This window comes from Mastomys coucha, unplaced genomic scaffold (assembly GCF_008632895.1).
Source record: "Mastomys coucha isolate ucsf_1 unplaced genomic scaffold, UCSF_Mcou_1 pScaffold20, whole genome shotgun sequence".
In the NCBI taxonomy this organism is placed as follows: domain Eukaryota; kingdom Metazoa; phylum Chordata; class Mammalia; order Rodentia; family Muridae; genus Mastomys; species Mastomys coucha.
In genome coordinates, this window is record NW_022196903.1 from 25,382,807 (window position 1) to 25,410,478 (window position 27,672).

The 27,672-nt window shown below is 43.2% G+C and overlaps 1 protein-coding gene and 1 pseudogene across 1 annotated transcript; one reads left to right on the forward strand and one right to left on the reverse strand.

The window, feature by feature from the left end:
* Positions 1–641: 641 nt before the first annotated feature.
* Zc3hc1 (zinc finger C3HC-type containing 1) lies at positions 642–27,672 on the reverse strand. The gene is made up of 10 exons (XM_031381414.1): positions 27,502–27,672; positions 24,174–24,285; positions 18,849–18,999; positions 18,300–18,383; positions 10,313–10,440; positions 8,754–8,908; positions 7,244–7,484; positions 6,731–6,943; positions 4,339–4,542; positions 642–1,034 (listed from the first exon to the last, which is right to left on the reverse strand). The coding sequence occupies exons 1-10, from the start codon at positions 27,645–27,647 to the stop codon at positions 966–968; spliced, it is 1,503 nt and encodes a 500-aa protein (XP_031237274.1). The 5' UTR covers positions 27,648–27,672; the 3' UTR covers positions 642–965.
* On the forward strand, positions 14,493–14,625 carry LOC116100209 (annotated as a pseudogene).

The window sequence follows — 27,672 nt, forward strand, 5'->3', positions numbered from 1 at the left end:
TAGCCTAGTTATGTGATATTTAGGGATTAATTTTGCTGGACATAATCTATATTAAAGAAGTCATATTTCTTAGTGATATCAACTGAGGCAAAGTATGGCTAGAATATTACTATTGCAAAAAATTTTCAAAGCCGGGCGGTGGTGGCGCATGCCTTTAATCCCAGCACTTGGGAGGCAGAGGCAGGCAGATTTCTGAGTTCAAGGCCAGGCTGGTCTACAGAATGAGTTCCAGGACAGCCAGGGCTATACAGTGAAACCCTGTCTCTCAAAAACCAAAAAGAAAAAGAAAAGAAAAGGAAAAAAATTTTTTTTCTTGGGGATGACTAAGCAATAGATATATTGCTTCTGCTTCTTTCTTTTTTTAAAATATTTATTTATTATATGTAAATACACTATAGCTGTCTTCAGACACACCAGAAGAGGGCATCCCATCTCATTACAGATGGTTCTGAGCCACCATGTAGTTGCTGGGAATTGAACTCAGGACTTCTGGAAGAGTAGTCAGTGCTCTTAACCACTGAGCCATCTCTCCAGCCCCTATACGGCTTTTTTCTAAAGTCCAATGACAAACCACAGCTAAATTTTATGAAAACTCCCCCTGGGAAGCCAGGGAGGGAGAAGACAATTCTCTAGCACAGCAATCTTAGCAAACACTTTATTAACAAATATTGTCACATTCCTGAGCTACATGCTCAGAACACTGTGCCGGAACCAAAGCCACTGAATGGGTGTTCTAAGCCTGAAGTCTTGTGGCTTGTTCACAACCCTGCAGTCCCCTGACAGAACTGGGGCTGCTGTATCTTACCCTGTCCACATCCCACATGGCAACCGGGTCTCTTCTTCATCATGCAGATGGCAGGCCTTTGCAATTAAACCAGAATGAAGAAAGGCAGCATCAGCTGACCAAAGACAACTCAGACTTTTTTTTCAAAAAGTCACCCTCAACAGTTCTGCCTGGAGCATTTTCAGGATGAGGATAAAGATTCCCACTGTCGGAATATTCGGAACACTTTCCTTGATTTTTCAGAGAGGCTCTGTAGGTAGAAAAGATTATTATTAGAATTATATTCTTTCATAGAGACAAAAGATAGGTATAGCTTTTGTGCTTTCTTGGTATCTATGATTGAATAAAAACTCATTTTATGTTATGCTACATACATAATGCACAGCTAAAGTCAAACAAAATCAAGAAGCCTGTGTTCTCCTGCCAGACCACTGCTAACACTCTGAGTTTCCTAAGCCTAGCTCATCTTGTCCCTTGGCATACCTGTCCTCATCTTTGTTTGTAGCAAGGGTACTGACCCACCCTGAGTGCAGCACATTCTCTGCTCTGGCTTTTATCCAGGATGTTTAATTAGACCTAGTTATTTCCCACAGGCGATGATATAAGCAGTCCCCAGCTGGGGCAACTGTATCATCAAAGTTTGGGAAATCAAACAAAATATGACCCCGAAGAGCTTAAGCTCAACTCTTGCTCTCTGAGCTTCATGCTTTAGTCAGGGACTAAAACTAGAGAGACCCTCACTGCTACCTGATCATACTTAGGAAATGTTCTGAGAGTCTGAGGAGTAGCTACAGGAAAACACAGCAATTCACTAAAGATAAAAGTTCTCAGTCAATCGAACACTTGGTTCTAACCACCTCTGAGTGACACTAAGGATGGATAGATGCTCCATTTGACAACATCTCAGTGACACTACAAAAGGATATTTAGTTTTACTTTCTATTTATGAAATACATTATTTCCACTGCTTCCTTAACCTGTCTGTCTCTGTGTGTATATCCATCCATCTATCCATCCACCCACCCATCCACCCACCCACCCATCCACCCACCCATCCATCCATCCATCCATCCATCCAATTCAGGGTCTCACTATGTATGTCCTGGAATTCACTATGTAGAACAGGCTGGCCTTGAACTCACAGAAATACACTGTCTTGGTTTCTCAATCTTTAGGATTAAAGGTGTGCGCCGCTATTCAAAGCTACATTTATTTATTTATGTATTGTATATGCAGGCATGTACATGCCATGCTATGTGTGAAAGTCAAAAGACAACTTGCAGGAGTTGGTTCTCTCCTTCTGTCCTGTGGGTTTGGGGATCAAATTCTGGTCATCAGGTTTCGGGGGAAGGAACCTTTACCAGTCTCCTCCCATCCCCTTTTAATACCTTTCTATTTTCTCTTTTCTTTTTTAAAGCAAAACAGGGGCCAGAAAGATGACTCAGTTACGAGCATTTAACTGCTCTTCCAGAGGACACAAGTTTGGTTTGTAGCACACACATCAGGTAGCATACAACCATCTATAACTCTACCTCTAGCTTCCATGTGTACACGCACTTGTGCATGCATGTACATGTGTGTGTACACGCGAACACACACACACACACACACACACACACACACACAGCCCTACGTATACTTAAAAATAAACCTTTAAGCCGGGCAGTGGTGATGCATACCTTTAATCTCAGCACTTGCTGGGGGGGGGAGGGGCGCAGAGGCAGGTGGATTTCTGAATTTGAGGCCAGCCTGGTCTACAGAGTGAGTTCCAGGACAGCCAGGGTTACACAGAGAAACCCTGTCTCAAAAAAACAAACAAGCAAACAAACAAAAACAACAACAACAACAAAACCCTTTAAAACAAAACAAAATACATGTGGCTAAGGAGCTGGCTAAGATCACATGTTGCTCTCCCAGAGAAACTGGATTCAATTTTTAGCACCCACATGATGGCTCAAAACCATGTATAATTCCTAAGTATTCACATAGTACACATTTGGCCCTGACCTGGAATTCACTGTGTAAACCACACTGGCTTCTGACTCACAGAGATCTGCCTGCTTAGCTCCTAGAGTGCTAGGATTAAAGGTGTGTGCTACTATGGCTGGCAACAGAGAAGCATCTTATTAAAACAACCAACCTTGCCAAAACATTACTTCCTGAATTTGTGGGCAGAGACAGATTTAACATCTCCAGTTGGCATGGCGGTCAACTATTTCTTTGTATACCTTATTATATCCCAAATCCCCATTTTGTTTTTGCTTTGGAGACTGTGTCTCCTGTACTGGCCAGGCTGGCCTCTGATTTGTGATCCTTTTGCTCAGCGTACTGAATGCTGGCACAAGTGTGTACTAATGTATCTACCTAAACATTAAACATTTATGTATCAATGTATTTATGGATTTACTTATTTAGAGTGTGCATGTGTATGTGCATGAATACCAATGGAAGAACATGGAGAACTTTCTGGAGTCAGTTCTCTCCTTCTTGGCTTGGGTTCTGGGTACTGAACTTAGGTCCTCAGGTTTAGCAGCAAGCTCCCCTACTGAGCCATCAAGCTAGCCCCTGGCCTAAATATTTTTAAATAAATGAACGAATGCATGAACAAAAGAAGAAAAGAAAGAAAGACTTACTTGAAAACTTTTCTTCTACTTATTAAGGGAACTAATGATATCTTTGTTGGGCTTCTAGTATAATTATTATAGCTCCCTCTGGTGGAAATCATGTGACCTGACCACCACGGATTTGGGAAGCCTGACAGGAAAGAATCTATCTGCTAAAAAGCACAGGGGTCAGATACGGCTATATTTATGCCAGGCTATGAGGCAAATATGGAGCTGAGCCTAGAAAAAAATACAAAGCCAAAATGGGGATTTGGGATTTCTTTGTCTACCCTCTCGATTTCATTCTTATTTTCCTAGATGGCTTTGATGGCTTTGCATTTCCTCAGGTCCTGTTATGGCGGCAGTCCTGAGCGTGATAGCTAAGGTTGGCCAGAGCATGTGCCCAGACTGTGGAAGAGTGAAGAAACATGAAGAATTGGGAAATAAAGGCATGGTTTGGCATCAGGGGACAGCTCCCTACAGCTAAGTTAACTGGCCAGGCTCCAAACACAAGTGACCGAGATAGATAGAGAGCAGCTGCCCACTTTCCTATTTCTGTTTCTGTATTCCTTCATTTCATTCAGCTGGAGGAACAAAGAATTTACCAGGATGTCATGGAATGCCATATGCTGAGCAGGTCAGAAAGACTGAACCAGCCGGGCCTTTAATCCCAGCACTTGGGAGTCAGAGGCAGGCAGATTTCTGAGTTTGAGGTCAGCCTGGTCTACAGAGTGAGTTCCAGGACAGCCAGGGCTACAAAGAGAAACTTTTTCTCGAAAAACAAAAACAAACAAACAAACAAGACTGAACCACTTCTGTGCTTTACTCCTGAAACCAGACTTGATTTAGGAGAGCTGAAAACAGACAGGTACTAACAACAGGGCCAGTCTCTGCTGCTCATCCCACAAACAACAAACGTTGCACACACATGCTGGGCAACGGCCATCTCACCATGGAGTCAGTCTCAGCTGGCTGGTTAGAATGCTTGTGGGCCAACAGGATGGTCAACACTGCCTTCCAGCCTGGCTCTGGGGTACAGGCATCCACTTCCGTTTTCCCATTCTCCCTGGTTTCTTTGACCAGTGTGATATTCACCCAAGGGCACCAATCTCTATGCTGAGAGGTGGGATCAAAGAAGCTTCGAGGAGAGGTGTCCTGAGGGAGAAAGGAGACACGGTGTTATTGAAGGATAGATGCTAGATCTGGTGAGAGGCACTGCAGCCACTCAAGGTCAGAATCACACAGCTGCCCACACTTGGAGCTCTTTCTTCTTTATTATCTTTTTTTTAAAATTGATTTATTATATATAAGTACACTGTAGCTGAATTCAGACACACCAGAAGAGGGCATCAGATCTCATTACGGATGGTTGTGAGCCACCATGTGGTTGCTGGGATTTGAACTCAGGACCTTCAGAAGAACAGTCAGTGCTCTTAACTGCTGAGCCATTTCTCCAGCCCCATCTTATTTTTGTTGTTTTGATATAGAAATCATGCTATGTAGTCAAAACTGGTCACCTTCCTGCCTCAGCCTCCCAAGCGACCCTTATACTGTCTTCTCATTTTCCTGTTGTCTCTAACCCTGCCCTCTTCTTCTTTTTTGTTTTTGTTTTTCAGGATAGGGTTTCTCTGTGTAGCCCTGGCTGTCCTCGAACTCAGAAATCCGCCTGCCTCTGCCTCCCAAGTCCTGAGATTAAAGGTGTGAGCCATGACTGCCCGGCTGCCCTGCCCCCTTCTGATGTAATAGGATCAGGGTCTGTGTGGAGCCCACGATGCCCTTGAATTTGCCATCCTCCTCTGAAGTGCTGGGATTGGAGCTGTGACCGACCACACTAGCTATTTGAATGTTCTGAAAAGCACAGGAAACAACCTGAGAACCGACACTGCACAAGTCCGAGTATGAGCAGAGTGAAGACAGCCTCAGAACTGGAGAGTCTGTGCTGCAGACAGACGCATACCTAGAGTATATAAAACTGCAAAAACAAACGAACAAACAAACAAACAAAACAAACAAAACAAAACCCCAAAACCTAAACCAAAGCTTCCAAACAATAAGTGGGCCAGATGGTTCTTAAAAAAAGAGCCAACAAATATTTTTTAAAGTGTTCAACATCCTTAGCCAGCAGGGACATGCAAATCAAAACTATCTTGATATTCCATCTCTCCCCAGCCAGAACAGCTAGCTAACATCAAGAAAACAAACATCAGCCTGGGAGTGGTAGGGCACATCTTTAATCCCAGCACTCAGGAGGCAAAGGCAGGAGGATAATAGGTTAATAGACAGGGCTATTAACATAGAGAATCCCATCTTAAAAACAAAAACAAAAACAAAAACAAAAAAAAACAGGAAAGAACAACTAACAACCAAAACAAAAACCAAATCAAACCAAACCAAAACACAACCAACCAACCAAATAACCCCACCCTCAACCCCGTGAAACACAGATACAAAGGAGCAGACAAGCCTGGGAAGATGGGAGCTGTAGAGGAGGGCAAGAGGATGCCCGAGGAGAGGGAGAAAGTGGGACCAGCAAAACAGATGGAAGTGCTATAACCTTGTTCATTAATCTAAAAAACCTGAAACAACAACTAAACCTAAACCAGCTGGGTGTGGGCGTGGGTGTGGGCGTGGTGGGGCAGGCCTTCAATCCCAGCATTTAGGAAACTGAGGAGAGTGGCTCTCTGAGTTTGAGGCCAGCCTGGTCTACAGAGGCACCTTGTCTCAAATATTAAGAACGAAGAAAAACAAATTGCCCACCAGATGTGGTAGGTCAAGTTTACAATCCCAGCAATGAGACTGAGAGGACTGGTGTATATCCACGATCAGCTCAGGTTATATAGCGAGTTCCAGGGCAACCTGAGCTATGAGACCTGGAATTGAGGGAGGGAAGGAGACTCCAGAAAGTCTCCTTCATCAGATCTGGGGCCCTACTACACTTCTGCTGTCTTGCTCGGCTAAGTACTTATGACCTTTCTAGACTCCCCTCCTAAGCATTTGTCTATGGTGCGTGTGCTTGCACATGTATGTGTGAAGGAATGTGCTTCAGGCTGTGCAGCCCCTTCGTCCATTGAGCTAGCTCACCAGCCTGTTTTTTGTTTGAGACAAGATCCCATGTCACACAATCTGGTCTTGAACTCAGAAGTAGTGGAGGCTGGCCACTTGTGATCCTGTCTCCACCTCTCAAGTATTGGGATTACAGGTATCTAGCTGTGTTCCATCTTTAAACTCACTACGTCTACTTTTGGCCAGGATCCTGGGAGGGCTTGTGGCTGCTTCTTCCTGATACACATAAAGGCATCTCTGCTATTTGTGTCATCATGGCTCCCTACAAAGGTAGACTCACCGAGCTGCTGGAAGAGCAGAGGCGAGCTCGCTTGGCTCTCCGGAGAGGGCTTGAGGGAACTTCCAAGCCAGCAGAATCTCCGGTTCCCATGCTTCGGGTCACTGGGCGGCTCCTGGTGGTAGGACTGGCTGCCTCTAGCTCAGGCCGGTCAACAGGACTGGAAGACTCCCAACTCCGGGTTCGGGAAACAATGGGACCAGGACTTTTTTCAGACTGAAGGAAAAGAAAAGCAATGAAGTATATGAATGATGTTAAGAGTTTTAGCCGAGCACTCCTAGCATGTGAAACATAGTATTTTAGAATTTGTAATATAAATTTAGAATCTCAACTGCCAACACAACTAAGATCTTCAAATATTGTAGTTCTATACTTAGCTTCCATAACAAATTTAGTTCCCCATCTGTGAAGGGAAATGTGACAGGATAGTCTTCCTGACAGGGTTTAAAGTAAAGCCTACCACCAATCCACCAATTTCCAACCTGTGTTACACCGGCACCCTAAAGAACCTAATACCTGCTCAGAGCTTGGAGAAATCGTGGCATCTTGGCTTCGGGTCATCATCCGTCTAGGAGATTCAGGCACCAGAGGGAAGTGCTCAGGCCGACCCTCCACACCTGGAATGGGGGAGCTAGTCAGGCCAAAGGACGTCTCCAGATCTGTCATGGAAGATTCAATCTGCTGGAAGCCCCAGAGACCGACCTTCCTCATACACTGGTAACATGTTATCAGGGAGAGCTGTGTAGGTTCCAAAGAACTAGGAAGGAGAAAAAAAATAGGGTGAAATTTCCATGTGACCACGTGTAATGATTTCTGTTTCATCTCAGCAAGCAGTCTCTGCAGTCAGCCAGAGGGCTAGAACCATGAACTCTCAGAGCCTTAATCTGAGGACCTGACCTTCATTGACTCCCATGTTACTTTCTCAAATAGGTCCAAGGGTCCTGGTACGTTCTTGTGGCAAGGACATTGTGAAGGATATTTTATAAACCCCTGATCCTCTTAAGACCCATTTCTCAATCCACCAAAGAAAGCACATTTATTTACTCATCTTGTTTGTATGAGATAGGGTTTCACTCTGTAGCCTAGGGTGGCCTCAAATTTATGATAAATCTCCCAAGTGCTATGATTATAGGCACGGACACCACCCCCACCCTGCCCCTAGCAATAAGAAAGCCTTTATAAAGTAAATGGTGTGTGTGCAGGGGAGGCATGGAGAGGCAAGGTTCAGGTCATCTGATGCTCCTCCAGAGGACACATGTTTGGATTTCAGCAGTCACACTGGGAGGCTCACAGTCACCTATAATGCTGAAGTCGTCTTTTGTCTTTGAAGGTACCGGCACATATGTGGCATACACTCACACAGACACAGATGAACATATATAAATAAACCAAAGGCCAGGAAGCTGGCTCAGCAGTAAAGCTGCTTGCCATAGGCCTGACTGACAGTCTGAGCTTAGTCCACAGAACCCTCGTGGTGGGAGGGGAGAACTAATTCCTCCAAGTGCCCCAACCTCCCACTCACGCTACAGATGGGCACAGGTATGCCCACCCCCACCATACACATAAATGGAAATTGCAAACCTTTAAAGTAAATCAAGACTGGCTCTGACAGTCTTCTTCCTTAGAAAGTCAACACCAAACTAACGTGGAAAGGAAATGCCAACAAGGGGCTGGGCCACCAGCTGATGACTCCTCTGGGGGAATTTATCAATTAAGCTTACTTTTCTTCCTTTCTAAAAATAGGACATTATTTTCCCTCTGCTTTTAGAAAGAGCTGCACTGTTTAAGGGAACATAAGTTCTCAGCTGGGAGGAGGCTGCACGAGGGAAAACTGCAGCTGTGAACACCGCAGCTGTCAACACCGAGAATGCCTTTAGCTTTTATTCTGGTTTGTTGCTGACTCTTATCCACTTCTCTATCCCTCCCCTACTCCAATTTCTCTTTGTTTTCTCATCCGATACAGGTGGTTTGTAAATAGTGACAGTGACCGTATCATGGTTCATATCCCTGGGTAACACTCACTAACCTAAATGCCCAGCCACACAGAGAGAGAACACAGGCAGTGATGTGAACTTGGATGTCTGAACCTAATTTGCTTGTAGCTTTTCTGTCATCAGTTTGGTAATCAAGCTCATCTTCCAGCAGGTGCAGCAGAGCACTGATCCTGTCTTCTGTCAAGCACTGCAAAGGAACCAAGGTTAAAAATCAACTTCAGCCGGGCAGTGGTGGCACACGCCTTTAATCCCAGCACTTGGGAGGTAAAGGCAGGCAGATTTCTGAGTTTGAGGCCAGCCTGGTCTACAGAGGGAGTTCCAGGACAGCCAGAGCTATACAGAGAAACCCTGTCTTGAAAAACCAAGAAAAAAAAAATCAACTTCAAGTTTCAGCCTTCATAGAAAGAAAACGCACAGGGTTAGAGAGATGGCTCAGCAGTTAAGAGCACTGACTGCTCTTCTGAAGGTTCTGAGTTCAATTCCCAGAAACCACAGGATGGCTCATAACCATCAGTAATGAGAACTGGCGTCCTTTTCAGGAGTGTCTGAAGACAGCTACAGTGTACTTACATATAATAAATAAATAAATCTTTAAAAAGAAAGAATTAACAAATGAATGAAAGAAAGGAAGAAAGAAAGAAAGAAAATGCACAATAACACACCTAATCTGGAGCACACCATGACAGCAACTTCATGGGAAAGACATGTTCTAGGGCAGGACTAAGGTGTCTGTCACACAAGATTCCTAAATTGCTGACTGAAAATGTAGCAGTCTTCCTTCTAAGTATTTAGATGGCTCTTAATTTGCCAAGTGTAGATTTGATCTGAAACTTGTGACCCCCACATCTTGACTTCAAACACAAACAATAGAAAGACTACTATTTATGTCTTGGCCTAACAATGAATTTACTTTTGACAGACAAACTTGACAGCATGATTTTCTGGCCCATGGATAATAAGGCACTATGAATCCTGAGGTGGTGGGGGTGGAGAGCTGCCTTGGTGAAGGTCAGGCTGATACTTATAAGAACAGAGGGGAACTGCTTGTGCTAGAAGCCATAACAGTGCCAGCTCAAAGAAGCAAATGACCAATTTTTAGTGCCTACAATACAGTGCATCATCACAAAAGACTCAAAGGTTGGTAAAATGATAGTAGAGCACAACTACATTTCTATTCATCAAAGGAGAATTTCTTGTCCTGTCACAACTTGGAAAATGATATACAATGAGCAGTTTGAGTAACAAATCAAAATAAAATTGAATTTGTAGGGCCAGATGTGGGGGCACAGGCACTCCATAGGTAGAGGAAGGTGAATCTCTGTGAATTCCAGAGCAACCTGGTTCACATAATAGGTTCTAGGCCAGCCAGAAATATACAGTGAGACCCTGTCTCAAAAAGCTTATTTAAGGATCCTTATCTAATTGTTTAAATAGAAATCATTTATTCACACCCTCTACTACTGCCTTCCTGGAAGAAATTGAAGTCAAAAGAGAGAGAGAGAAGTAATTCTCATCACAATGTCCTGCATTCTCTGTCAGTCAAGTGAAGGATTGTGTACAAAAGCTGGTGGCAAGCTAGCCAAAGACTCACCATACTTTTCAGGTCCTCTGGCCTCAGGGAAGGAAGTTGGAGGTCCAAGTGGCAAAGGCTTTGAAACCGGTCCAGGAACTCACTGACAAGAACAGCAGGCTCACCCAATGGCAACATCCCAAATCTATCTGTGGGGAAAATAAACTGGGAGTTAGACAGAGGACATGGATAGAGCAAATAGAGATATGTAGAATGGACAGTTGAAGATATTAAGAATCCATTGTTTTACATATGGAGACCTGAACAGCTCTAAGAAGTGGACATAAAGTAACTCCTAGCCAAGAAACTACTAGTAAGTGATGCCTTCTGAGAAAGAAAAGAAAGGTGTGTGTGTGTGTGTGTGTGTGAGCTTCTAAACAATGCAGAGTGTTGAAGTGTATGAACACTGAAGAAACAAGACTATCTAGAAGTAGGGCTAAAGAGTGTAATTCCAGAGAAACCCTGTCTTAGGGGGATGGGGGAGAAGAGTGTAGCTCGCCTGGCACAGGCAAAGACCTGGTTTCCATTCCCAACCTTACTGAGGGAAAAGAACTGATGGGCTAAAAACTGATAATTATTGAAGTTGTTAACAGGTGAACAGCATTTAATTATGAACTATTCTTTGTGCTTCTGTGTATTTATGAACAGTTAATTCCTATTGCTGAAGACACTATGTACTTCAGACACAGGTCTGAAGAGATACAAGCTACATCTGACTTGAATGCCTCCCCCTTGAATGTGCCACACGAGCTTCCAAAGGAAGGAAGCAACCGTCAGTCTTACTCAGTTGTGTCGCCTGTGAACCACAGCAATGGCTGCATGGCCCATAACCCTAAGAGTAGAACAGCAAGCCAGGCAGTGGTGGCACACGCCTTTAATCCCAGCACTTGGGAGGCAGAAGCAGGCGGATTTCTGAGTTTGAGGCCAGCCTGGTCTACAGAGTGAGTTCCAGGACAGCCAGGGCTACACAGAAAAACCCTGTCTGGAAAAACCAAAGAATAGAACAATAGCACACAGCCTTGTGGTCTATCGATAGCTCTCTAATTATACTGAAGGCCTGCTCAACAAAGGAGATCACACCTGGTACTCAAAAGCTAGTCAAATACCCAGGGCTAGTGAATTCATGAATCCGGAGGGGAACCTACACCTGCCATTTAACAAAACCAGCACAATGTCCAACTATATTCTCACTACTTGTCCTCATACCTACAGAAAAGTGTAGTGCTCACTCTCCCTCAAGGAAACTCTCTGCAACAGACAGACAGAAAACCACACTCTATCAAAATGCAGAGTTGTAGAGTCCATTCCCAACTGATACATCTACAACACTATTCCTAAGGCTCAGGGATCACTTCTGAAGAGGAGAGGAGGAGATTATAAAAGACAGAAGAACAGAAATTTGCTGTGGGATTCTGTCTCCTAGAAACCTCAGAGAAGATACACCCATTAGGTCTCACCAACATGGCTGCCTGAACAAGATCTGAACAAGGACATCTCCAAGATCAGGAGGCCTCAACCCTACACAAAGAACTAACTACAGGCACCAAGGAATGCTGAGAACAGGAGAAACAGTCTTTCCCTAGGAAGAGCACAGTAACTGGTTATACCATAGCCAATGGTCAGACCTGAAAGCATACACATAAAAGTAGCATTATACAGACTGAGCAGGTTGCATTAGATATTTGGGAATACATACATGTATGCATGTACCAACAATTAGAGAAAAAAGAGGCCATGAATTTGAGAGAGGGAACCTGGAAAGGGTGTAAGGAGGAATGGGAAAGCAGCAATGTTATAATTATACTATAATCTCAAAAAAACTATCCTAAAAGGTTGTGGGCTGGGAAGATGGCTCAGGTAGCAAAGCACACACTGTGCCAGCGGGAGGCCAGGAATGGGGCTGGAGCATGTAGAGGACCTGAGTTTTGTTCACAGAACTCACATAGTGGCTCATAATTGTAACTCCAGTTCCAGAGGATCCAATGCCCTCTTTTGGCCTCTTTGGACACTAGGCACATACATGGTAAACTGGTATGCATGCATGCAAAACATCCATACATATAAAATCTTAAAATAATCAATAAAAAAAGAATAAAAATACAAACTGGGTAGAGAGTTGTAATCTGAGTGCTGAGGTTGAGGCGGGAAGACTAGCTCAAGTTCAGAGACAGTATAAGTTACAAGAGTCTTTCAAAAACTAAAACTACCCCCCCAAACCAAACAACAACAACAACAACAAGAATGATATAGCCAGCAGAGAGATGTGTACCTGCAATCCCTGAACTTGCACTGTATCAAATCAAGACAGCCTAGCCTACATAAGTAAGCTCTAGGCCAACCAGCCAGAACTACATGTCAAGACTCTTTTTCAAATCTAAAACCAAGCAGTGAACATTGCAGTTATTTCCCAGTACCCTGTTCTCTTACAGGGAATTCAATAAGCTTTTCTTCAAAACAAAACACAGAAAAACATTTGTGTTTGAAACAGATTTTCATATTCCAGCTCAGACTGGCCTCAAGCATACAGCAATCCTTGGTGCCTTCCAGTGCTGGGAAATACATTTAGGAAGTGAGACATTACATAAAAGATGAAGAAAGAGGGCTAATATCCAATATATACAAAGAACTCAAGAATTTAGACTCCAGAGAACCAAATAACCCTATTAAAAATGGGGTACAGAGATAAACAAAGAATTCTCAACTGATGAACATGGAATGGCTGAGAAGCACCTAAAGAAATCTTCAGTGGGCACGCCTTTAATCTCAGCACTTGGGAGACAGAGGCAGGCAGATTTCTGAGTTTGAGGCCAGTCTGTCTACAGAGTGAGTTCCAAGACAGCCAGGGGGGCTACACAGTGAAACCCTGTCTCGAAAAACCAAAAAGTTCAACATCCTTAGTCATCAGAGAAATGCAAATCAAAACAGCCCTGAGATTCCACCTCACACTAGTCAGAATGGCTAAAATAAAAAACTCAGGTGACAGCAGAGGATGTGGAGAAAAAGGAATACTCCTCCATTGCTGGTGGGATTGCAAGCTGGTACAACCACTCTGGAAATCAGTCTGGCAGTTCCTCAGAAAATTGGACATACTTCTATCTGAGGACACAGTTATACCACTCCTGGGCATATATCCAGAAGATGCTCTAACATGTAATAAAGACACAGGCTCCTCCACTATGTTCACAGTGGCCTTATTTATTTATAATAGCAAGAACCTGGAAATAACTCAGATGTCCTTCAAAAGAGGAATGGATACAGAAATGTGGTACATCTACACAATGGAGTATTACTCAGCTATTAAAAAGGATGAATTCATGAATTCATGAAATTCTTAGGCAAATGGATGGAACTAGAAAATATCTGAGGATAGCCTGGTCTACAGAGTTCCAGGACAGCCAGGGCTATACAGAGAAACTCCATCTCAAAAAAAAAAAAAAAAAAAAAAAAAAAAAAGTACATGGGAAACACTAAATTTTATAAAGCTGGGCAGTGGTGGCTCATGCCTTTAATCCCAGCACTTTGGAGGCAGAGGCAGGCAGATTTCTGAGTTCGAGGATAGCCGGGTCTACAGAGTGAGTTCCAGGACTGTCAGGGCTATACAGAGAAACCCTGTCTTGAAAAATGGAAAAAAAAAAAAAAAAAGAAAGAAAATAGCATCCTGAGTGAGGTAACCCAATCACAAAAGAACATGCATGGCATGCACTCACTGATAAGTGAATATTAGCCCAGAAGCTCGGAATACTCAAGATATAATTGACAGACCACATGAAGCTCAAGAAGAAGGAAGACCAAAGTGTGGGTGCTTCGGTCCTTCTTAGAAGGAAAACAAAATACTCATAGGAGCAAATATGGTGATAAAGTGCAGAGCATAGACTGAAGGAAAGGCCATCCAGAGACTGCTCTACCTGGGGATTCATCCCATATACAGTTACCAAACCCAGACACTATTGTGGATACCAACAAGTGCATGCTGACAGGAGCCTGATATGGCTGTCTCCTGAGAGCCTTACAAATATAGAGGCAGATGGGAATGTATAGTAAATTAGGCCTTGGAATATAAATAAGTATAGGTATTCCTTTTTCCACATAAAAGTTACTTGAATATTAAAAGCAAAACTAACAGATGATACTATTGGAAGCTGTATCTGAGATTGTTGGAGGAAGAATAAGGACAAAGTTGGTAATAAGAAAAAAAAATCTCGTTTACAGCCAAATCACCCTGAGCGCATCCAATCTCATTTGATCTTGGAAGTCTGATCTCTGAAGCTAAGCAGGGTCGGGCCTGGTTAGTACTTGGATGGGAGACTGCCTGGGAATACCAGGTGCTATAGGCATTAAAAACAGAAAAGAAAAAGAAAAAAACATCTAAAGCTATGTATGCTCAGTCATTCCTGTAATTCCAGCACTTGGGAGGTTATAGCAGAGATTACCACAAAGTCAAGGCCATCCTAGCTATATAGTGAGTCAAGGCAGACTACATAGTAGATAATATGAGCTTCAAATAAGACCCTGCTTCAAAAAACCATAACAAACCCAAAACCTAGCTGGGTGTAGTGAGTAGTACATGCCTTTAATCCTAGCACTCAGGAGGCAGAGGCAGAGGCAGAGGTAGAAGGATTTCTGTAGTTCAAGGCCAGCCTATTCTTCATAGCGAGTTCTAAAATAGCTATAGCTACATAGTAAGAGCTTGTCTTGAAAAATCCAAACAAACCAAGCAAACAGAGGGAGTAGTTATGGCTGGAAAGATGGCTTAGTAGAAGAGTGCTCATTGATTTTGCAGAGGACCAGGGTCTGGTCCCCAGCACCCACAGAAGGGAGCACAGTTGTCTGTAACTTCAGTGTCAGGGGATCTAGTGCCTGTTCTGACTTCCCAGGGCTCCTGCACACATGTAGCATACCTACAAGCACTTAGGTATGCACACAGATACATAAAATATTTGAAAAATGAGCAAAATAAACAACAACCAAAGGGAAGGAAGGGAGGGAGGGAAGGAGAAAGGGAGGGGAAAAAAAAAACCCAGTAGCCAGATGTGATGCATGTCTTTCTAAAAAAAAATATTTTGAGGGCTGGAGAGATGGCTCAGCAGTTAAGAACACTGACTGCCCTTCCAGAGGTCCTGAGTTCAATTCCCAGCAACTACATGGTGGCTCACAACCATCCGTAATGGGATCTGATGCCCTCTTCTGGAGTGTCTGAAGATTGCTACAGTGTACTCATATATATAAAATAAATAAATCTTTAAAAAATATTGAGTTTTATGTGTTTTATTTTATGTATATGAGTTTTTTGCCCGCATGTCTGTTATGTTCACCACGTGCATGCCAGGTGCCTGTGGAAGTCAGAAGAGGAAGCAAGAGCCTCTGGAACGCGAGTCACAGATGCTTGTGCTAGGAGCCGAGCCCAGATCCTCTCTAAGAGCAACATTTTTTTTTTGTTTTTTTTTGTTTTTTTTCAAGACAGGGTTTCTCTGTGTAGCTCTGACTGTCCTGGAACTCACTCTGTAGACCAGGCTGGCCTCGAACTCAGAAATCCGCCTGCCTCTGCCTCCCAAGTGCTGGGATTAAAGGCATGCGCCGCCACCACCACCTGGCTAGTGCTCTTAAAAAAAAAAAAAGAAAATTATTTATTATCATGTTAAGTACACTGTAGCTGTCTTTAGACACACCAGAAGAGGGTATCAGATCTCATTTCGGATGGCCATGAGCCACCATGTGGTTGCTGGGATTTGAACTCAGGACCTTCAGAAGAGCAGTCGGTGCTCTTAACCACTGAGCCATCTCACCATCCCAAAAGGCCTTTTTAAAAAAGATTTATTCATTTATTATATATGAGTGAACTATAACTGTCTTCAGACACACCAGAAGAGGACATCAGATCTCATTACAGATGGTTGTGAGCCACCATGCTGCTGAGCCATCTCTCCATGTCCTGGTACATGCCTTTAATTACAGCTCTTGTGAGGCAGAGGGAGGTGTAGATAGATCTCTGAGTTCAAGGCCAGTTTGATCTACACATTAAGTTTCTCACAATGTGAGACCCTGTCTGAAAGAACAACAAAAAGGGCTGGACAGATGGCTCAGTGGTTAAGAGCACTGGCTGTTCTTCCAGAAACCAGGTCATAACATCAAACAACTGTCTAACTCCAGTTGCAGGAGATCTGGCACCCTTCTCTGGCCTCTGAGGACACTGTGTGCACAGAGTATATAGACACACATGCAGGCAAACACCCATATATGTAAATAAGTCACAGGATTTTTTTTTTTTTTTTTTTTTTGAGACAGGGTTTCTCTGTGTGGCCCTGGCTGTCCTAGAACTTACTCTGCAGACCAGGCTGGCCTCGAACTCAGAAATCCGCCTACCTCTGCCTCCCGAGTGCTGGGATTAAAGTTGTACGCCACCACTGTCCGGCACAGGATTTTTTTAAAAAAAGAAAAGCATAAAAGATATTAAAACAACTTTCACCTAGCACTTGGGAGGCAGAGGCAGGAGGATTTCTGAGTTTGAGGCCAACTTGGTCTACAGAGTGAGTTCCAGGACAGCCAGAGCTATACAGAGAAACCCTGTCTCAAAAAAAAAAAAAGCAGGGGGGGGTGCTGGTGAGATGGCTCAGTGGGTAAGAGCACTGACTGCTCTTCCGAAGGTCCTGTGTTCAAATCCCAGCAACCACATGGTGGCTCACAACCACTCATGTTCTGACACCCTCTTCTGGTGCATCTGAAGACAGCTACAGTGTACTTATTTATAATAAATAAATCTTTGGGCCGGATCGAACAGGGAGTGAGCAGGGCCAACTGGAGCGAGCAAAGGTCCTAAAAGTCAATTCCCAACAACCAGATGAAGGCTCACAACCATCTGTACATCTACAGTGTGCACTCATATACATGAAATAAATAAATAAATCTTAAAAAAAAAACCAAAACAACAAAAAAAACCAACTTTCAGATTTCTGGCAATAATAACTGGATGGGAAGGTCAAGACAAACCTTAAGGTATTACATAGTTTAGTTTGCAATGCTGAGTGCCAGGTACTTCTTATAATATTATGCAGAAATGCTGATGAGGTAGTTGAAAATGAGTCACGCTCAAAGAGGTCTAGATAGGAATTAGAAGTTCTTGAAGGAGAGTCTAGTTGGGAAAGGATCTAGAAAATAGAGCATATAATAACAAGAGCTGGGGACCACCTACCGCTCTCTGGGCACATCCTCAAAAGAGCCTTGGTGACTGGCCAGAGATAACCTCAAAACCACACAGGACTGAGCTGTGCTATATTATACAGGGGAAAGGAAAACAGGCCAGAGATGGAAAATCCCTGTTTTATAGTCACTTTCCCTTTAAAAATGTCATCAGGAGGGAGAAATCTAGTCAGTTCTGATAGGTTTTGTGGGCCATGAAATATCCTTAGCCACAGTGAGCTTGTAATCAGCTTGAACCATTCTACTAAAAACAAGACAATCTACCCAGACTGTACAGACCAGTGGTCACAATCCACATCAACAACCAGCACTGTTAGGAAACCTTGGGTCTGAGGAAAAGTCTGTACCTGGGCCTGGAGAGATCCCCACCAGAGGGTTCTGCTGATAAATCCATTTCCTTAGCAGAGATGTGGCAGCTGAATAAGAGAATGCTTAAAAATTCCAGCTGAGGGCCAGTGTGAGGGTTCAGTGAGAAAAGATATATACTACCAAATTAATCTTGGGCTCAATCCCTGGGCTCCACATGGTGGAAAGGAAAGAAAAGCCTTCTCTAAGTTAGTCCTCTCAATATGTGTTCAAGGACTGTCTCTCTCTGAATCTTTCTCTCTGTCTTTCTCTGTTTATCTCTGTCTCTGTCTCTCTCTCTCAAGAGCTGGTGGGACAAATGCACCTGGAAAAGTTAATAAATGCAAGTCCTGGAAAGCACAAAAAGAAAAAAGCAACTTCAAAGATTTGGTGTATACAAGAAAATGGACACTATTAGAAACATATTGACCCGGGAGAAATGGTAAATGGAAATCCTTAGAATGTGTACCTGGAGAGGGGCTGTCTGGCCAAAAACAGAACTTCTCATGGGCACTGCACAAGGATTTCTTAAGCTCAGCACATCGCTCCTTATCTGAAAGCACATGAGGTAGTAGTTATTATACACTATGCAGACTCCATATTTAAAAGAAAAAAAAGCCAAGAGTCTTTTAGAGACCAAGCCTAACTACAAATACATTTAAATAATTAGGATACCTTAAGAAATATAACATTAGGCCAGGTGTGGGGGCATCCAACTTTAATCCTAGCACTCAGAGAGACCCTGTCTCTAAAGACAAAGATCCTCTGTCAGTGCAAAGAAGGTATGCCGTGCAACTCTAGTTCTAGTCGAGCTAGAACACACAAAATCAGGTCCACTGCAGAGAATCATGGAGGCCATAGGGCGCAGACCTCTGCAACTTCACCGTGTCACAGTGAACACAGCACATTATTTGCTGGGACAGACCCCTGCACACACTAGGCAAGTGCTCTGCCACCGGCTACGTGAGCAGCTCTAGGGTATCTTGGAACATGGAGAGAAATGTGACTTTATACTTACATCTGCCAAAGTCAAAAGTGGGCTGCAAACTGGCACAGAGGAAAGCTTGGCAGCTGGAGCACTTGAGCATATCACATTCAACTGTGATCCAACCATATTTTGCGCAGATAAGTGGCGACAGCTCAGGGGGCTTCCCTGCCCATTTCAAAGAGTACCCATGTTAAAGAAAACCATGTATATGAAAACCAAGCAAAATTAAAACTTGAACACATTCTTAACATAGGAATACACTCATTAATAGCAGACAGTAAAGAAAATGGCAGTCTTTTAGTTTTTCTATGCATGTATTGTAGATATGCATATGTGTACATGCTGACATGTATGTGGAAGCCTGAGGTTGACATCAGTCATCTTCCTTAATTGTTGCCCACTTTATACACTGAGGCAGATGTGTCTCTTTGAACCTGGAGTTTGCCATTTGAGCTAGTCTGGTGGGGACTAGACAGAGGTTAAGTGCACTTGCTGCTCTTGCAAAGGACTCAGGTTCAGTTCCCAATACCCACACAGTAGCTCAAAAACCATCTGTAGCCTAGTTCCAGGGGCTCTTATAACCTGTTCTGACATCTGTGGACACCAGGCACACATGTGATAACCTATGGTACATAAACATTCATGCTGGCTAGCCAGTTCGCCCCAGGGATCCCGTTTCTGCTTCCGGACGGTTGGGATTACAGGTGCACTGCCACTTCTACCAGCTTTTATGTGGGTTCTGGAATCCCAACTCTGCTCTTCATGTTCATGCAGCAATTCTTTCATCCACAGTTTTCTCCCTAGCCTCTCAGTGTTGTTTTTGGAGTAGAGTTCAATCTGTAAGCCAGGCAGACCTCAAACTCCTAAGAATCCTTCTAGACTAAAGGTGGGAGCCATTAATCCAGCTACTAAAGATCATTTTTTATTTTTAAGGTGTTTTTTCTAAGATTTACTACATTACATGTGTTTTGGTTGTGTGTATGTTTGTACACTATGTGCATGTAGTGTCCAGAGGTCAGAAGAAAGCATTATATGCCCTATAATTGGTGTTAAAGATGGTTGTAAACTGCCATGGAGGTGCTGGGCTTCAAACTAAGATCCTCTGGAAGAGGAGCCAGGGCTCTTTACTACTGAGCCATCTCTTCAGTCTCATGGCCATTTTTAAGGTACAAACTTTGCAGAATGGTAGGCATGAGGAATACGCAGAGGGCAAAAATTATGAACCTTTGTCTAGGAAACCTCAAATGTTTTATAGCATGTCAACTGTTCTAGCTACTACAAAGATGGACAAGTGGGCCCAGAAGAACAGGACTATTCTGTACAACCCAGTGAAAACCTATCTTTTAAAAATAAAAATGTAGCCAGGCGTGGTGGCACAAGCCTTTAATCCCAGCACTTGGGAGGCAGAGGCAGGCGGGTTCCTGAGTTTGAGGCCAGCCTGGTCTACAGAGTGAGTTCCAGAACAGCCAGGGCTATACAGAGAAACCCTGTCTCAAAAATCAACAACAACAAAAAAGAGTCAAAAAATTAAAAAAAAAAAATAAAAATAAAAATGTAGTTTCAAGTTGAACATGCCAGTGTACTCCCTTAATCCCAACACTTGGGAGGCAGAGGCAGGAAGAGCTCTGAGTTAGAGGCCAGCCTGGTCTATAAGGAGTTCCAATACACCCAGGTCTACATAATAGAGAGTATGCACACTTGAGTGCTAGTGCCTCCCAGGCCAGAGGAACTGGGCTGGATCCCTATAGCTGGAGTTATAGACATCTGAGTTGCCTGAGCAGCACGAACTCTTTCTTCCTTTGGCATTTTATTTTATTTTAGACAGGGTGTCTTTGTAACCCCGGCTGTCCTGGAACTTGCTCTGTAGACCAGGCTGGCCTAGGATTAAAGGTGTGTGGCACCACTTCCCTGCTGTTGGCTTTTTTTCCTTTTTTCCGTTTTGGCAGCAAATACTCTTAAAGACTGAGAGCCACACTTCTCTATTTCTCTGTATTGAGAACCTATCTTTAAAAAACACAATGTAAGCCGCCCAGTGGTGGCGCACACCTTTAATCCCAGCACTTGGGAGGCAGAGGCAGGTGGATTTCTGAGTTTGAGGCCAGCCTAGTCTACAGAGTGAGTTCCAGGACAGCCAGGGCTATACAGAGAAACCCTGTCTCGAAAACACAAAAACCAAACCAAACCAAACCAAACCAACAAAAACCACAACGTAAAACTTCTTTTCTTACAGTCTGTGTGGCAGAATATAGAAGCTGTTTGCTTGTATTTAATCTGAAATACTAGGGATTGAGAGCACTGGTGAGAGCCCTGGATCAGATGCACCTAAACAACAAGGAACCATAAAGTCAAAAAGGCTGAGATTTTTCTACATTTGTCTGTATTCTCCTAACTTACCACATCCCCTAACTTTCTAATACGGCGAAAAGAAAAGAATTTTAGCTATTCTCTACCCCAAGCTTAAGTATGATGGACTACATGCTAAATTAGTACTTTCTTTCTTTCTTTTTTTTTTGGTTTTTTTGAGACAGGGTTTCTCTGTGTAGCCCTGGCTGTCCTGGAACTCAGAAATCAGCCTGCCTCTGCCTCCCAAGTGCTGGGATTAAAGACGTGTGCCACCAACGCCTGGCTCAAATTAGTACTTTCAAAGTACTTTGCTGAAGACTTTTACAAGGGCCCAGTAGGCAACTGCTAATTCCTATAGTCCCTGCTTTCTAGTACTATGCCCAGAGGTGATCCCCTCATGAATATGAGCTAGCCTGCTCATATTTAATAATCAGATCATGGTAAGATGCGATGGGGTATCTTCTGAAATAAGGTTACAAAAATGAGTCTGGGGCGAGTGGAATGGTTCAGTGGGTAAAGGTGCCTGCTGCTAAGCTTAATCATCTGCTTATCTCTGGGACCCACATGCTGGAAGGAGACGAGACTTCCGACTCCCACAGGTTGTCCTCTGACTTCCAAATATACACCAAAGCACACACAGTAAATAAGTAAACATAATACAAAGTTAAATTTAAAAAGATTTAATGCCAAACATGGAAATGCACACCCTGATCCCATGACTTGAGAAGCAGAGGCAAGAAAGATCTCTGAGTTTAGGGCCAGCCTGGCCTACAGAATGAGTTCCAGGACAGCCAGAACTACAATAGTGAGACTCTGTCTCAAAAACAAAGCAAAATATCTAACAAAAAATAACCTGGTGTTTACCTTGTTTTTCTGCTTGCTCACTGTGACGGAAGCCACTTTTCAAGTCATGAACTGTCCCCAAAGAGCCCATGTAATAAGGAACCAAGGCACTTGTGATCCCCACATCAGAGAGGCAAAGGCAGGAATATCATGATTTCAAAGCCAGCCAGGGCTATATAATGAATTCCATGTCAACCTGGGCTATATAATTAAGACCCTGCCTAGACAAACAAATAAGGAAACAAACACTAGGCTGGAGAGATCCTTGGGAGCCACAGGAGCATCTGTGGCTGTTTTTCTAAAGGACCCAAGTTTGGATCCCAAAACATATGTCTGTCTGGTGGCTTGTAACTCTGGCCCTGGATCTGATGATAGCTTTCTCTGGCCTCCTTGGGCATCCCCCAACCCCAAATGGCATACACAACAAGCAAATGCATAAATTAAAAAATAAAACAAACACCCACCACCAGCAACAACAAAAGCAAAACAAACCTACTCTGTGTCTAGATATATAATACAGAGAGTTTGGAATAATAGTTGCTTAAAGCCACTGCATATTAGAGCAGTTTGTCATCCAATAGTGACTAATACATAAAAGGGATCTAGAAGTCAGGCAGTGGTGGTGCATGCCTTTAATTCTAGCACGAGGGAGGTGGAAGTTGGTAGATCTCTGAGTTCTAAGACAGCCTGGCCTACAGAGTAAGTTCCAGTACAGCCAGAACTAAAACAGAGAAACCCTGTCTGGTGGGGACATGGGAGGAGCCACATGGGGGAGGGTGCAGGCACTGCCACACACTTTCAATTACATCACAGTTGTCCTGGCTCTTCTACTTGCTAGTAGAATGTCTTGGGCAAACCATGTAACCCATCTGCTCTCGTCTATAAAATGAGTATAACAAGGTTGGGAACATAGCTCAGTGGCAGAGTGTTAGTCTGGCATACATGAGGCACTAGGTTCAATTCCTAGCACTGCCCTCCACCAAACCAAACCAAAATGAGTGTGGCAGTAAAAATACTATTTTCACACTTGGGAGGCAGAGATAAGTGGATTTCTGAGTTCGAGGCCAGCCTGGTCTGCAGAGTGAGTTCCAGGACAGCCAGGGCTACACAGAGAAACCCTATCTCGAAAAGACCAAAAAACCAAAAAACAAAACTATTTTCACAGGCCTTAACGATCCAAGGTAAGAAAACATACTACACACAAGCATTAGAAGCCACCCCTTTTATCAGGATTTACAGTTTTTTCCTTCTGTAAAAAGATTAGCTGGGCATGGTGGCTCCCACCTATCATCCTAGCACTTGGCACCAAGGCAGGAGAACTGCAAGTATGAAGCTGGTCTAAGGGATGCAAGTTCCACACCCTGTTTGTTTTTCAAAACAAAACAAACTAAGCCAGGCAGTGGCTGTGCACGCCTTTAACCCCAGCACTTGGAAGGTAGAGACAGGTGGATCTCTGGTCCACAGAGTGAGTTCTAGGTAAGCCAGGGCTACACAGAGAAACCCTGTCTTGAAAGAAAACAAAACCAAACCAAACAAAAGACCCAAACTCAGAAACAAACAAACAAAAGATCTGACCTATCCCCTGACTGATACTTTGCAGAATAATATATTTTTTTCAGAAAAAAGTTCTTACCAATACTAATTCTTTGGTTTAAAAAGATCAGAATAGGGCTGGAGAGATGGCTCAGTGGTTAAGAGCACTGACTGCTCTTCCAGAGGTCCTGAGTTCAATTCCCAGCAACCGCATGGTGGCTCACAACCATCCGTAATGAGATCTGATGCCCTCTTCTGGTGTGTCTGAAGACAGCTACAGTATACTTACATATAATAAATAAAATAAATCTTTAAAAAAAAAAAAGATCAGAATAAGGGGCTGGAGAGACAGCTCAACAGTTAAGAGCTCTGGCTACTCTTCCAGTTGAACTGCAGGACTTCAAATGGTGGGTAACAACCAGCTGTAACTCACCCCAGTGGATCTGCTCTCTTTTGGACTCTCTGGGCACTGCATGCACATGGCTCACAAACATACAGGCAAAGCACCCACACATATAAAACAAAAGACCAGAGTAAGCAGTACCTATGCTCTACTGCACTGCTACAGCCTACCAGTGCCTTTCCAGCAACAAGTCTGCAGCAGGTGGAACTGTTCATACAAACTGAAAAGGATATAGAAAAGGTTTCCACTCTATGAAAAAAGGCTTCTTTGCTTGTTGACTCCAATGGAGGCTGTTCTGCTTGAGGCGATCCATCAACTGACTGGAATGTGACAGATGTGTCCTTCCTGAAACCGAGTAGGACTATTAGTGATCTTTCTGTACCACTTTTCTTAAATCTTTTGAGTCCAGCTATTCCACACACATCACAGATCAAACCTGAACTAGATTTTAAGTTTTTAAAAATCATTTCAGTCAAGCCATTCCTCTGCTTAATATATTCCATGACTTCATAATACTAAATTATAAGCTCTAAATTCTTCAATCTGATAGTTACAACTCTTTACAGTTTAGCCAGCCTCTCTTAGCTCATTCACAGTTCTCCAAAAATATTTTGCATAATTTTAGTAAACATAAAATAAGGCCTTCAAGGGTTTAAGTATTGAATAATAATACAATTTAAATCACTTCAGAGAAATCATTCTTTTTCTTTTTTGAGACAGAGTCTCACTTTATAACCCAGGCTGCCTGGAATTCACAGCAATCCTCCTGTCTCAGCCTCTTGAGATTACTATTGTGGGTAATATGCGTGTGTACATGTGTGTATATGCAATATATATGTGAATGAATATATGTGCCCAGGCACATGTATGGAAATCAGAGCAGAACTTTGTCGAGTCAGACCTTTTCTTCTTCCACCATTATGTGGGTTCAGGGCTTGAACTCAGGTCATGGAAAGCACCTTTACCTGAAAAGCCACCCTGCTGGCCCATAAATTTAACTCTCAATACAAGAAGAATACCTTAGATATTGTTATGTACATGGACTCCTGTTTCTCACTACCTCAAGCAGAAAATTCAAGTCATGGGCTGGAAACATGGCCCCGTGGTTAAGAACACTGACTACTTTTCCAGAGGTCCTGAGTTCAATTCTCAGCAACCACATTGTGGCTCACAGCCATTTGTAATGGGATCTGATGTCCTCTTTCTGGTGTGTCTGAAGATAGCTACAATGTACTCATATGCATAAAATAAATAAATAAATCTTTAAAAAAGAAAATTCAAATAAAAGACAGGATCTTTCTATTTCAAGGAGAAATGTCAGAAAACTACAATTTAAAAGAAAACCAAATGCCAGGCAATGGTGGCGCATGCCTTTAATCCCAGCACTAAGGAGGCAGAGGCAGGTAGGTTTCTGAGTTCGAGGCCAGCCTGGTCTACAGAGTGAGTTCCAGGACAGCCAGGGCTACACAGAGAAACCCTGTCTCGAAAAACCAAAAAACCAAACCAAAACAAAAAAAGAAATCAAATACAAAGCCAGCTAAGTCGTTCTTTCATTTTCAGTGAAAACAACTTTGGACAAATTCCCTTACTATATATAGAGAGACTACCCACAGGTTCTGTGACTCTAGAGAACCCTGACTAATACATCTATTGAGTCATTTTTTTTTTCCAGTATTGTTTGAGACATGGTTTCTATTTGTAGACCTGGCTGTCCTGGAACTCACTCTGTCAACCAGGCTGGCCTTGAACTCAGGGATCTGCCCGCCCTTGCCTCCAAGTACTGGGATTAAAGGCATGTGCCAAGATCACTACTACCACTCATCTTTACTACTGTGTCATCCTGAATATCCCTATGTTTGTTTTGAGAGACGGTCTCATTTTGTAACTTGGGCCGGTCCAGCATTTGGAGGCAAGCTGATCCAAAATTTACAGCAATCTCCTATCTTCAAACTTTCAAGTATTGGCACTATGCCCGTGCACTCCTATGCTCAGCTATAAGTCACTTTAACAATAAGATAGCACCAATAATTGTGACTTGAAAGAAAATTATTCCAAGACAATTCCTCAGAGATTTACAGATAAAAATAAAGGTAGGACAGTGGTGGCAGCACTTGGGAGGCAGAGGCAGGTGGATTTCTGTGTTCGAGGCCAGTCTGGTCTACAAGGCCAGTCTGGTCTACAGAGTGAGTTCCAGGACAGCCAGGGCCATACAGAGAAACCCTGTCTTGAAAAACTGGAGAAAAAAAAAATCAAGAAAATGTGGTTTTTGGGGTAGGGGGTGGGGATCAGAAGATCCCTAAACCTAGATAGACATTAAATGACATTTATTTTGAAGATCTCTGAGAAATATAGAATGGTTTCATTATCAAGGTTAAGAAAATCCAATCCTGGGCTGGGTGTGGTGGCACAGGCCTTTAATTCCATCACTCATGATAACAGAGACAGGAGGATTGGTTCCTATGCCAGCCTGATCTACAAAGTGGGTTCCAGGAAAGGCCCAAGAGCCTGGGCTGTTATACAAAGAAATCCTGTCTCAAACAACAACAACAGCAAAAAGGAAAGAAAAGAAAGAAAAAGATAGGGCTAGAGAGATGGCTTAGTGGTTAGGAGCACTGAGTGCTCTTCCAGAGGTCCTGAGTTCAATTCCCAGCAACCACTTGGTAGCTCACAACCATCTGTAACGGGATTTGATGTCTTCTTCTGGTGTGTCTGAAGACAGCTACAGTGGACTCACATACATAAAACAAACAAGTAAATTTAAAATAAGGAAAAAGAAAGACAAATATTTGTAAATTTGTCACCCAGAGAAAAAAATTATTCACATTAGGGCTGACTATATTTTTAAATAGAATTCATGGTATCACTAATTCAGAATTATGATTGATTGTAGACATGCTACTATATATTAATTCTCTTTTTCTCCTCTCCCTCCTCCCTACACCTCTCTTTGTCACAGGTCTCAAATTAGCCTGGAACTTCAGATCCTCCACCTTCCAAGGACTTAAGAGTTGTATGGTACCACTACCAGTTTAAGAAAGTGCTAGGGATCAAATCTTGAGCTCAGTGCACGCAAGGCTATCTAATTCTCAGCCCAGCATTAACTTTTTAATTAAGGAAGGAAGAAAGGAGTAAGGGAGGGAAACAGCATGTTATCACATAACTTCATTTTACTATCTTGCTAACTATTTATTGTGTCATTGCTCCATTTACCATCCGGTGTAATCTGCTTTGTACATTTAGGACTGTTCTTCGGTAAAGGGGTTGCTAAGTTTCACTTTACTGTGAGACTCCACGGCTTTAGTACTCAGGTTTGCTTATTTAGCTAACAGCCCTCTCTCTAAAAAAAATGGTTATTACAAAATTTCGCTAGTGATGCGGGGTCAGGTACATCCGGAGGCTACCGAAGCCGAGCAACAGAGAAGGCTAGCCTTTTTCAGAGCTCAGGAAGAATTCAACCTCACCCACTGAGTCAGGGATTGAAGTTACCCGCTGCGTCCCCCGCCCCCTGCTCCAGGCCGTTGTTCCCCAAGTCACTCAAGCGCAAACAGCCTGGAAACTCACGGTTCTGTGCCTCCCTCTTCCGGAACAATTCCTTCATCTATCAACTGCCGAACTTTCTGGGGTGTCCCTTCAGGGGAACGAACAACTGCACCCCAAGTCTTTTCCAGACCCGCGGCAAACGGCTGCCCTTCACTGGAAGCCGCCATCTTGGTCCGTCCGGAATTGTGCCCC

What these genes read in the sequence shown, in the direction of transcription:
- Zc3hc1 (XM_031381414.1), bottom strand. Translation starts at nt 27,647, where the DNA reads ATGGCGGCTTCCAGTGAAGGGCAGCCGTTTGCCGCGGGTCTGGAAAAG. An exon ending in GCCAGACAGCCCCTCTCCAG is followed by an intron (nt 10,441 to 18,299) that starts GTACACATTCTA and finishes TTTTCCCCACAG; the next exon opens with ATAGATTTGGGATGTTGCCA. An exon ending in CAGAGGACCTGAAAAGTATG is followed by an intron (nt 8,909 to 10,312) that starts GTGAGTCTTTGG and finishes GTTCCTTTGCAG; the next exon opens with TGCTTGACAGAAGACAGGAT.